Below are 12,777 nucleotides of genomic sequence, written 5' to 3'. Positions count from 1 at the left end.
AATTGTGTAAAGCACATTTGTACATTCATTGCCCTCATCATTCTCAAAACATTTGCTCTCCACTTAAGCCCCTGGCATCAGGTCCTCATTTTTCCCGCTCCCTCTCCGCTCCCCCCTCCCTCATGAACCCTTGATAATTTATAAATTATTATTTTGACATATCTTGCCCTGTCCAAAGTCTCCATTCACCCACTTTTCTGTTGTCTGTCCCCCAGGGAGGAGGTTATATGTAGATCCTTGTAATCAGTTCCTCCTTTCCAACCCACCCTCCCTCTACGCTCCCAGTATCGCCAATCAGACTATGTGTTTCTTTCCTGCTGATGAAGATCAAGGATTGTAGCCTTCCTTTTGGATTGAAACTCAATGTAGAGAAAATATTGTTTTTCAATCCTCACAACTCCATCAATAGGTCACATCACGATAAATGGCTGAAGTTGTTGTCATGGATTTTGTCTTGCTTGGACCCACAATCAATGCTCATGAAAGTAGCAGTCAAGAGACGAAACAATGCATTGCGTTGGGTAAGCCTGCTGCACAAGACACAAAGTGTTGAAAAGCAGAACTGGGGCAGAACACAAGGCTGGACAGCTCTCAGCAGGCTTCAAGCCGGAGTGTCATTAGGTGAATGTCTAGTTCTATTTAAGACTTAATGAAAAGGGTCTCTACAAATTAAAATAAGCCAAAGAGCCACACTAACAAGTACCTTGGTCAACATCAAAGAGGGAACTGCTTTGGATGGGAGAAATTCTAGCTGTGTACACAGCCCTACAGTTCTCAGCCAGTCAGCTCCGGGTGAAATCAAAAAGAACCAAACTGATCATGAGTCATGATGACAGGACCGGACAGGATAGACGTGCCCCATACGGCAAGGCTAAAATCTTTTTCTCACAGAGTGATCGGTAGGTTCCAGCTGCGGCCCTTTCGGTTATTTGTCAAGTACCACCAGGGCTCTTTAGCTTCATTCAGGCAAGGAATCTTGATTCCGCATTTCTACCCTGTGTTGTGGGATGGGTTGTAAGCATCGAGTACGGCCAGCCCTGAACTCAACACTCCAGCAGCTAATGGTGCAGTACGAGGGCCAGGTGCTTGACTGCTGGTGCAGACAAGAAACCTCATCTAGCTCCTTCTCTCTGGGACTGTACACAGGACACATCAATCAAACAAAATGTGGCTTTCCTTGCCCCTGTCTTTGGAATAAGCATGCCACTCATCTGTCTGGGCTCTGTCTAAGGGAACCACCTGGCCTTCCGGCCAACACAATTCCTTTGGGGACTACGGGGGGGAGGGGGGGGGGTCGCCCTTGCCACAAGGCTCAGAAACTGTAGTGTGCATGCCTGTGAAACCCAAAACACTGGTAACTTATTTTGGGTGACACAACAAGGAGGTGTCATTTAATAGAAGGATCCTCAGATGCAAAATAGGGGCGGGGTTTTAAGCACTGGATTGTTAACTGTAAGGTTGGTGGTTCAAACCCACCAGCTCCTACACAGGTAAAAAAGACGAGGCTCTCAGGTTCCCATGATAATTTCATCTCAGAAATTCACTCTCTCATGGCTATGAGTTGAATCAACTGATGGCAGTGATTTTTTTTTTTTTAATCCAGCTGGGACCATGCCAAGTTCTGGGTTAAGCAGAGGTGTTAAGCAGCGGCCTCCTGTAACCTCCTTAGAAGATAACTGCTCCCCCCATTTTTGACCTTTGCTGTTGAATCGAACATAGACCTGACGTTTCGAGCTGAAGCAGTCCCCTTGCAGCTTGTACATCAGGCTATAGGTGGCGGGACAGCTAAATAAAAGGAAGCGGGGCCTAATTCCTTCCCCCCTTTCCACTTGAGGGACCCAGCAAACTGAGCCCTTTGCCAGTGAGAGCATCCCCAAACCTGCCCAACTGCCAGTCTGACCGCGGAGCAAGAATGGCATGGCCACGAAGGGCATAGTCCTGCTGCGTAAGAGGCACAAAACGGGCTGATATTCCCCGCCCTCTGTGGTTTTTCAAATCAGTGGATACAAGAGAGTGCCCTGAGCCAACTGAATCCTATTCTGAGTCTTTCCAAACTAAAGGCTACATGGAGAGTAAACATTTACTGCGGGCTTAATCGCACAGCCTTGCTTTGCAGGAGGAAAGTCTGCTATCTTTCCAATGGTCCTTATCTAACCTGGGAAAACAGAAGACACAGTATCTAGTGTGTCAAGCCGCCACCCAAACAGGAAAAATTTTTTTTTTCTTTTTTGAAGTTCCTCTTTAGCTTGCTTAGGGCTTCTATGTTGATCACCCAAATTGGCTAGCGAGAAGCCATAAGCACGTGCCAAGCACTCACTTCCCTTCCTTTGTGAGAGTCTCCTTGATTGTCTTTGAAAACTCAGCTTATTATTTATTTACCCCTCCGCAGCATTTGAAACAACAGTCAAAGAATGTGGATCCTCCAGGGTCCCCGCTTCTGGGTTTTGCTGAATTCATTGTTCATCACCACCTCCTCATCTTCATCATCACCATGCAGGATCCACAATTACTTCTGGAATCCAAAGAAATACATGCAAAACCCACCGACATGGCCTGTATATAGACCGTGGTACTCCTTTTCTCAAGACTGGTCGGTTTTCCACATGGAAGACCACCCTGCACGATTCAGACTAATCCGTTGGTGGTGGTGACCCCATGTGTCAAAGTACAACTGCCCCATAGGGTTTTCATGACCCTAGTCTTTCTGGAAGAATGTTACCAGGTCTTCAGGGGCCACCCATAACTCCAACTCACTGCCGTCAAGTCAACGGCGACTCACAGCAACCCCCTCTATCCCTGTGTGCTCTTGAAACTAACTTTTTATCTGAGTAGAAAACCTCTTCTTTCTCCTTGGAGCAGCTGGTGGTTTGAACTTCCAACCTGACAAAGGAGCGGGTGACACCTCGAGCTCTCTGAGCTCAACAGTAAGATAAGTAATCCATTAGGAAGCAGACTAAAGAGACCAACATTGGAAAAATTGTGTAAAGCCCTGGAAACTCTCCCAGGCAGATCTACTGATGGCACAGTGTCACGATGAGTCAGACGATGGAGTCTGGGGTCTAAAGCTTTGTGGAAGCAGGCGGCCCCACCTTTCCCCCATGGAGCAAGCATCAATGCTCTGAACTCTGAGCCACCAGAGCTCCTTTGTAAAGCACCATTCGAAGGAAAGGTTTGGTGACAAGGGACCAAGAGGGCAACAACAGAAGAAATCATGCCAGCCCTTGGAAGTGGAGAAGGGAAAAGAATTTGATAGAAAATGGTAGCTCTTTCTCATTCACAAAGGATGCATCATATACAAATGTACAAAGAAGGCAAACAAACGACTAAATCCCTGTCACCAGAGATAAACACAAACCCATACCCTTAGCAATACCCTTAGCATTGTGGTCTGTGTTGTCTTCCCTTTGTAAGTAAGTGTTGTTAGATGCTGTGAGTCAGCCCCAACTGCTCACACTGAGCCCATGACTGCACAGCAGAGCCAAACACTGCCTGGTCTTGCACAATCCTCACAACGGTTGTTTCGGCTCATTTGTGCAGCCACTGGGCCCACCTATCTCGTGGTGGGGTGCTTCTTTGTCACTGCCTTTCCATTTTTTTTGTCGTTGTTCTTTAGTTTTTTTAATCCTTTTATTGGGGCTCATACAACTCTTATCACAATCCATACATACATCAATTGTGTAAAGCACACTTAATACATTCGTTGCCCTCATCATTCTCAAAATTCGCTTTCCGCTTGGGTTCCTGGAATCAGCCCCTCATTTTCCTTTTTCCCCTCTCCCTCCCTCCCTGCTCCCCCCTCCCTCATGAACCCTTTATCATTTATAAATTATTATTTTATCTTAACCTACACTGCCCGGCGTCTCCCTTCACCCACTTTTTTGTTGCCCATCCCCCAGGGAGAAGGTTATATGTAGCTCCTTGTGATCGATTCCCCCTTTATATACCCCCTTCCCTCCCGGTATCGCCACTCTCACCGCTGGTCCTGAGGGGTTCATCTGTCCTAGATTCCCTGTGTTTCCAGTTCCCATCTGTACTGCTGTGCATCCTCTGGTCTAACCAGGTTTGCAAGGTAGAATTGGGATCATGATAGTTGGGGGGAGGAAGTGTTTAAGAACTAGAGGAAGGTCGTGAGTTTCACTGTTGCTACACTCAACCCTGAGTGACTCATCTCCTCCCCACTACCCCTCTGCAAGGGATGTCCAGTTGTCTACAGATGGGCATTGGGTCCCCATCACACGCCACCCTCATTCACGATATGATTTCTTTTTTCCTCCCCCGCCTTTGGTGCTCGAAGCCTGGTCCCTTCGGCCCTTCATGATCATACATGTTGGTGTGCTGCTTCCATGTGGGCTTTGTTGCTTCTGGGCTAGATGGCCACTTGTTTACTTTCAAGCCTTTAAGTCCCCAGGCGCTATAGGTCTCGATAGCCGGGCATCATCAGCCTTCTTCACCACACTTACTTAATGCACACGTTCGTCTTCAGCGTTTATGTGGGGAAGGAAGGTGGTCACACAATGATGGTTTTTGTTCTTTGGTGTCTGCTACCTGATCCCTTCAACATCTCGTATTCACACAGGCTTGTGTGCTTCTTCTCTGGGGGCTCTGTTGCTCCATTTTACCAAGCTCCATGACCTTCTCCAGGATTGCTCCTTCCCAATAAGGTGCCCAAGTTTGTGAGAGGACACTTCATCTTTTACAGAGGGGGCTTTAAAACGTTCATGGAGAAGGGCTTGTTTTCCTTTCTCAAAATCCAGTCTGTTGATGTCTCCTGCCCACCAAATCTCTACCAAATTATTGGCCTTTATTTCTTAGTGGCTCCATAAAAGCTCTTTATTTATGAAGGAGATTGGCCCTTTCACACATGACAGTCTTTGCAAGTAGCTGCTTTTTCTAAGATGATGTTTCCTGAAGAATTTTCTGGGTTTATGGAGTGAAATATATCAATTGTTTTTATTGTGTTATATTTAGAAAAGGCTTGGTGATCAGATTTAGCAAATCCCACTAGATTATATGCTCCTCTCAATTCCGTGATCTTTGCTCTTTCACCCTCTGTCTAAACATCCCAAATCAAATGACCACAAGGGGGCACCACTCCAGCAGCTCTCTGAACCCTGAACTACAAAGTCACTGGAAGAGCAGGGAGTGCAAAGAACTGAGAGGAAGTAAGATGTGAAGGAGGTGCGGTCACAGACTTCCTGTACAAACAACTGCAGACAAACCTGCAGCTGGGTCCCTCTGGAACACACTAGGAGAGAGACTTGTGAGCCGTGGCCCATAGCTGCACCCCTTCCCATGGATCAGGCTTTGGGAGCAGCAGTGAGCAGTAAGCTTGGAGAACCTCACAAATGAAGCACCCCCCCACCCCAATGAAAACAGGCTTTTATCAGAATATTCTGATCATTCTCTTTATGGCAATGTGTAATACCTTAAAAGTTACAAACCCAAGGTGATACCAAGGGCTCAAGCAGAAATAAAATGTTTTGAGAATGATGATGGCAGCAAATGTATAAATGTGCTTGACACAATGGATGGATGGATGGATGGATGGAATGTGTTAAGAGTTGTACGAATCCCCAATAAAATAATGTTTAAAAAAGAAAAGAAAAAGTTACAAACCCAAACTCACTGCTATCGAGTTGGTTCCAACTCATAGTGGCCCTATAGAACAGGGTAGAACTGCCCGGTGGGGTTTCCAAGACTAATTTCTTTCTCCCAAGGAGCGGCTGGTGGCTTCAAACTGCTGACAGTGGCCTAATCAGAAACCATCTCTTCAATGGGTCGTGGATTTTAAAACTTTACTCAAAACCAATTTATAATCTTGACTGCCCTGCGTATACAAAAAAGAGTGTAGTAAAATTGGAAGCAAAGATTAAGTTAGATTGATACTTTCTTATGTTTGTGGTCTAAAGGAATGGTACCTGCACCTAATATACGTCGGCCACTTGCCTTAAGTTTGTGGCAGTGTACAATACAATAAGATACAAAATAGATGCTTGGTGAGCATTTGTCCATAACAAGATGACAGCTAAAGATTACTGCAATGCTGGCATGTAACTAACCTAGCAAGCAATTGGCAACTACATCATAACATACCTTCAAGGCAACTTTTTTTAACTATTAAAAAAATCAAATAACCATATTTGTAAATGTTTATATAAAATCTAACCCTAAATAGATATTAAATAGATATTTTTTAAAAATAAATTCTGTCTATTTACTACTAAATACCCATAAGGCTTGAATTTATCGTTACCATGAGGGGGAAAGGGAAGCACTTACGTGTTTGGAAAATAATGCTTCAAAAAATCATTAGTAGTAGAAAAATGACCGGTATAACATTTTGTCCTTTCAATGCCAGCAAAGCTTTGGGAACATACAGAGGATAATATGGAGCTTCAGAGGCAGCCACGGAAACCTTCCCTTTAAGAGGAAATGATTTTCAGGGGAAGTATGCCGATTGAAGGTCTTCCCGGCAGCATTAGCTGAGTTATGCTCAGGGCACTGTTACCACTAGTTAGTTCCTTCCTTCATGCCTAAATTACAACTATTGTTATTATGGTAATATATTTATAATGTGCAAGACAAGTATGGGATGGAATGTTTCACCTTTTCATCTAGTCTAAAAATTCATAGCTTGATCAGACTAATCTATGGGATGTTTGCATCCTCTGCTATTAACCAACAAATAATAAAGTAAGCGCATCCCACAGCCTCTCTGAAAATGTGTAACCACGGGTGGCCTTTTGCAGCTCACCCAGGGGAGGCACTGAGTAGGAATTAAGCCTCTCCAGACATTTGCATTCCTGACTCATCACTAGCCTTGAATACTCTGGGTGGATTCAAGATCAGTGGAGTGGATCTTGTTCTTGTCTCAAATGATAAACCTGCCATCAGCCCTGTTCTTAACCAATCACAGTGTATAAAAAGCTACTTGCAATACTGCAGATTTGGCCATGAGGTTATAAAATGCAAAACAAATCTGTTATGTCAAAACTGGTAGTGTACAGAAGGCCGCCTGAAAGGGCATGCATGGCCTGGCGTGCCAAGTACCCTCCATGAATGTCTTACTGTGGGGACCCCTCGTTTTGACACCTTACGGGTGAACATTTGTCTCACAGGCCCACACGACCCTATGGCCATCCTCACTCAGTCCAGTTGAACTTCAGCTTTACCAACTCTTATATAAGCTGTCTCTGAGTCTATAGGATAGTAGTAATAATTCTAACCAAACTAATAGACGAGAGACTCCTTTCAGGTTATCACAGAGATCTCTTACAAGTTTACTAACAACTGCAGCCTAATCGTAGTAAAGCCTGCTAACAGACATAAGGGTTCATTAGGAGGTAGAGGAGTGACATTTTAAAAACTATGTTTTTCTTTAAAACTCAAGCATATTTTTTAACCCCACACAGAGTACTCTAGTATGTGTGTGAAATCCTGTGTCTCCCTACAATGGCAAAGAGCTAAAACAGGCCACCCCTTTACAGTCACACAAACCCCAAAATAATGGGGATTTCCAGAATAGTATAGGTGAGAGGCTCCTTTAAGGCTGTCTTCTACTGAAGAACAGTTGTTGTTTTGTTTTGTTTGTTTGTTTGTTTTTAAGATGAAAGAACTAAAGAAAAGATGCAATAATAAAACTATTACGTAAAACCTGATGTGCATTTTTAGAAACAAGATAAATTCAGTATACCTATTGGGAGAATCTTTTTTTTTTCCCCCCACTCTTTTTTTTTTTTAAACATTTTATTAGGGCCTCATACAACTGTTATCGCAATCCATACACACATCAATTGTGTAAAGCACATTTGTACATCATTCTCAAAACATTTTCTCTCCACTTAAACCCCCGACATTAGGTCCTCATTTTTCCCCCTCCCTCCCTGCTCCCCCCTCGCTCATGAGCCCTTCATAGTTTATAAATTGGTATTTTGTCATATCTTGCCCTGTCCGACATCTCCCTTCACCCACTTTTCGGTTGTCTGTCCCCCAGGGAGGAGGTCACATATAGTTCTTTGTAATCGGTTCCCTCTTTCCTACCCATTCTCCCTTTACCCTCCTATTGGGAGAATCTTAAACTTGCTGCCTGGCTGTCTAATTTTATGGCTAAAGAGAAAAAATTAAGAAACACAGTAAAGTCTATGTATTTCTAATCTTACCTTAATAATCTCTTTCCCCATCTCAACTAAAATGGTTCCTGCATTTATAAAGGAAAATAACTGTTAAGCCTCATTTCATATTCTATTAAGAATTATGTCTTTGTAGAACAGCTTCTTTCTCGAAGATGTAAGTGCATAATCTTGGGGGAAGGAATTGTTTTATTCATCTCTGTGCATGTAGCCCAGTGCTACAGCCTCAGTCAAAATCTAAGGAATCTGACTGACTCTCTCAGGGGAAGCAAACCATCCTCCCCAGGTCTGGGCTGTGCGTGTAGGCTCTGAACCATGGCGGGGCACAGCGGGGTGGAGATATGGAAGACTTGCCATACAGCTGTCTTCTCGGGTCCAGAACTCAATTTTCTTCTTAAATAAAAAATGAGTAACCTGCATTACTAATTACCACCTGTGAGCCAGATTCTAGGAGCTCTGTACTTCCTGGTGTGTGCTAAGAACACATTATAGTCCTTTCCCTGGGGAGATTGCTCCCGGATGGGACTTTTAATCCCTCTTCTCCCCCCTACCCCCTATGTGGGCCTACCACTCGGTTTCTGTGGAACTGTTCATCCCATTAACAAATAACTCTACTTCCAGAATGCATCTGACAAAATATTTTAAAAGCACACACATTTTAAAGATATTTATCCCTGGGGAGGACAACCTACACAATTCACAAAGTCAAAAATAGGACAGGACAGGAGATGGTTAGTTCAATACACCTTAGTACATCGCATGCCATGCTTATGATGACTGTTTGGGAACATGGGCAAATCTTGAGGATACATTTAACAAGATGGATGAGTTGGGCTGCTAACCACAAGGTCAGCAGTTCAAAACCACCAGCAGCTCTGCAGGAAAAAGATGAGGCTTTCTACTCCCATAATGACCCACTATCTCAGAAACGCACAACGGTAATTCTGCTGTTATATAAGGTCGCTATGAATTGGAATGCACTTGATGACAAGAAAAAAAATATATATATATACACACACACACAATTTCCCTCTATTTTGTACAAAAATAATATCCAGAAAGAAGTACAGCAGCATTAACACTGGAAGTAGGAATCATTGTTTTCCTCCTTATTGTGGGAAACTGAGGCCTGGGAAGAAAGTATATGAAGACAAATTCTTTATTCTTCTATTTAAGAAGCCTGGAGGCCAGGAGTTCTGGGTGGAAGGAGACCTTCACACTTGTAAGTTAGATGAGTCCCAATCACATTCTCATAATTAAGATTAATCCCCACAATATCTCACACTCACACACACACACACAACATAGTGTTACTTTAAAGTTACCTCTTATAAGCACACGGCTGATTGCTATCTAGCCGGCAGTTTTATCTATAGGAGCAGACAGGCTGCTAATGCTCTTGCTGCTCAGGGAACAGTCACTCCCACTTGTCTGTCCCCAGCACTGGTGTTAGGTTACTCCTCCAATGAACTGGGGGGCCTCCCAGTTTATTACATATATGGTTACCTGTAATTAGGGGAGCTTGCATGCCCAAGACTACATAAGATGGTGTAAGAATACATTCTCTCCCTCTCTTGTGGACCTGGTTCCTGATAGCATGTAAGTGAGCACCCCAAAACTTTTATCTCTTAATTTCTTCCCTTCAGTTACACAACTGTCCCTTAGGATCCATACGGATGTGGGGCTGGATCCCACACCTTATACTATTCTAATTATTTTATACATATGCAAGAATGAAGCTCAAAGGGGTAGAATTCCCACCCAAAATCTCACATGCAAGATACAGTGGCCCATAAAACTATAAGCTGTCATTTGTTCCCAAAGTGTCCACATTTAAATCAATCTTACTTATCATCTTTGAGACAATGGCTGCTATGAAGAAAAGCTGTGCACTCTAGTTATGCTTTAAAACCCATTATCATTAGGACAGAGGAGCCCTGGTGACAGTGGTTACATGTTGGGCCACTAACTATAAGGTTAGCAGTTCAAAACCACGAGCCACTCCTTGGGATAATGAGAGGGCTTTCTGCTCTGCCCTAAAGGGTTGCTATGAGATGGCAGTGAGTCCTTGTTTGCTTAACATCTGCTTCCATCTCCAGTGAACCCATGGAAGCTCCTGGCTTAAAATGAATGTTGCCTTCTTTACAAAGACCCTATAGGCAGGCAACCCTCTACTTCCACACACACAAGTTCATCATCTGTGCAAAGTTGGGAATATTTTCTTTTTTAATCATTTTATTAGCAGCTCATAAAGCTCTTATCACAATCCATCCATCCATCCATCCATCTATGTGTCAAGCACATTTGTACATTTGTTGCCATCATCATTTTCGTGTGTGTGTGTGTGTGTGTGTGTGTGTGTGTGTGTGTGTGTGTAAAGCACATTTGTACTTCATTCTCAAAACATTTTCTCTCCACTTAAACCCCCGGCATTAGGTCCTCATTTTTCCCCTCCCTCCCCGCTCCCCCCTCCCTCATGAGCCCTTGATAGTTTATAAATTGTTATTTTGTCATATCTCGCCCTGTCCAACGCCTCCCCTCTGTTGTCTGGCCCCCAGGGAGGAGGTCACATATAGTCCCTTGTAATCGGTTCCCTCCTTCCTACCCACTCTCCCTCCACCCTCCCTGTTTTGCCAGGGAATATTTTCTTAGACAAACAATAAATGAATTAGGTTTAGTCTAACTTCTGGTGCTGATGAAATACTGGTATTGCTTTAGACAGAGAAAATGAGTCGAAGATGTTACCTTAAAAGAAAATGTCTTTTTTTTATAATGTCACTCATAGAAAGTGGCCAAAGTGGTTTGTTCTCCAACCAGCCCAGCGCCTTGAGAATTGTCTGCTTCAGTCGTGTCTGCCCTACTACTTCTCTTCTGTCTCCAGAGGTAAGCCCCTGCATACATACACCCTGGAGCAGTGGGTCTGAAGAGCAGGCATGTCCTCTGCCTTGACGACATCCAAATAGTTGTTTGGTGCTTTCCCCCTGGGCCCTACTTACACAGGTAATTAGGTGGTCTGGCTGGGAGCAGTTAAAAACCAGACAGCAAAAATGATCCCTAAAACTCCAATCAAAGTCCCTGTCTTTATGAACAGCTTATTTAAGGTGCAGCTGCCCGGAGCCGTGGACTGTTCAATGGCTGCAAAAACTGAAGACAAGAATTGAGGGTTCCAACTGCAGTGGTGGTGAAGAAGGCTGCGCAGCCCATGAACTGAGAGAAGAACCAACACACCAGGCTTACGGACAGACACAACAGCCACAACAAGGCCTGCAACAGCTGCAGAAACGGTGCAGGGCCAGGCGCCCGTTCCTTCAGCTCCACGGAAGATCTCTGTGGGTTGGGGCCCACTCACAGCCCCTTTTCCTTTTTATACTGAGGTCTAACGAACTTCTCTTCCAGATGTGAAACACTAGACGAGAGCAGGCACTGCATCTGTCCACTGCCTGTGGGTCAGGCACGTTTTTATCCTCATAAAACTGAGTGTCTTTCCTGCCCGTCGCGTCACTCACTAATGACACAGGACCTGTGAGCTGAAACCAGAGCCCACCTGGCTGTCTCTGAAGTCAGCGGAGGCCCACTCACTGCCAGCAGCCAGCAGACACCTGGCTGCACTGTCAAGGAAGTTTTCAAAGGTCGGTGCAGGACTTCAGACAGTTCCACGTGTTAACTAACTGGCCCTAAGGAAGCAAAGATGGGCTTGGCATACTTTAATAATCCCTCATAGGGTTTTCCCTGAGGGGTCCCCCTCGGGACAGGGAGTATGTACACCAATGGAGGGGGGCCCTCACCCACCCTTACCCCCCACACCAGGAGTCTGGGCAAACAGCAGCCCTTCAGGGGTGGTCTCATCACTGGCTGCCTCACACAAGAAGCCTAGCTCTTTGGGGAGTCTTCTACAGAGCCCTGGGGGGGTGGGGGGGTGGCAGAGACTCGCCGCCCAAGGGGGGAAAAACTGAGGAGGCTGTCACTGAGCCAAGTGACTGGTAAGAGCAAACACCTGGGCACAGTATTGCTTCCTGCCTATTTTTATATTAAGGGTTCCGACCAAGGGTGAGGCGGGGATTGATGCCTTTCTTTTCAATAAGGACTCTCCTAGGTGACCCTATGGGGCAGAGAAGAACCTGCTCTGTGCAGTTTCCAAGGGGGTCTGGCGAGCTTTTCTTTGCCCCCCTCAAACCAAAGGCCTCCCCTATTCATTAGCTGTCAGCATCTTCATTTGGAAGTATAAAAACTCGGGGAGAAACCAGATGTTTCAGGCGGCGGTGAGTTTTAAACTCAGCAGGAAAGAATGTCAGGGAGCCTAAGTAAACGTTGCGTGTGTGCATACATGTCATCATTCCTGTGGCTTCCAGGCCCAGTGTGCTTCTTCTCCAATGTCTTCTCTTGGAGTTGAACCTGAGCTTATTACCAATTTTCATTCAAATCATTGGAAAATGGGGCAAATCTGCTTTTATTTCTTGGTTAGGAATCTTTTGATCCTGAAAGTCTTTCTCCCCCACCCCTTCAATACAGTGGTTTTTTTAAAAAGATATTCATAATTATACATCACTACATTGTTATGTTAACTTTTAGAGCTCAAGTCTTAATTTCCTCAGTTCTAGGAAGCCAGTAATCTATGTCTCTACTAGTTTGCATATTTCAGTTATTTCAT

The 12,777-nt window shown here is 44.6% G+C and overlaps 1 protein-coding gene across 1 annotated transcript in view; it reads right to left on the bottom strand.

Annotated features, from left to right (window-relative positions):
- UCK2 (uridine-cytidine kinase 2) overlaps positions 1–8,180 on the bottom strand; it is a 38,811-nt gene extending 30,631 nt beyond the window's left edge. Inside the window, exon 1 of the mRNA XM_004706855.2 lies at positions 8,160–8,180. Within this exon, the coding sequence (XP_004706912.1) occupies positions 8,160–8,180 (21 nt within the window). The remainder of the gene's footprint in view (positions 1–8,159) is intronic.
- Between the last annotated feature and the right edge of the window lie 4,597 nt (positions 8,181–12,777).

Source organism: Echinops telfairi, unplaced genomic scaffold (genome assembly GCF_000313985.2).
Source record: "Echinops telfairi isolate 266 unplaced genomic scaffold, ASM31398v2 ScPeMD7_7424;HRSCAF=8462, whole genome shotgun sequence".
Taxonomy (NCBI): Eukaryota; Metazoa; Chordata; class Mammalia; order Afrosoricida; family Tenrecidae; genus Echinops; species Echinops telfairi.
The sequence above is the reverse complement of the archived record's forward strand: the minus strand, read 5'-3'. Positions and strand labels throughout refer to the sequence as shown.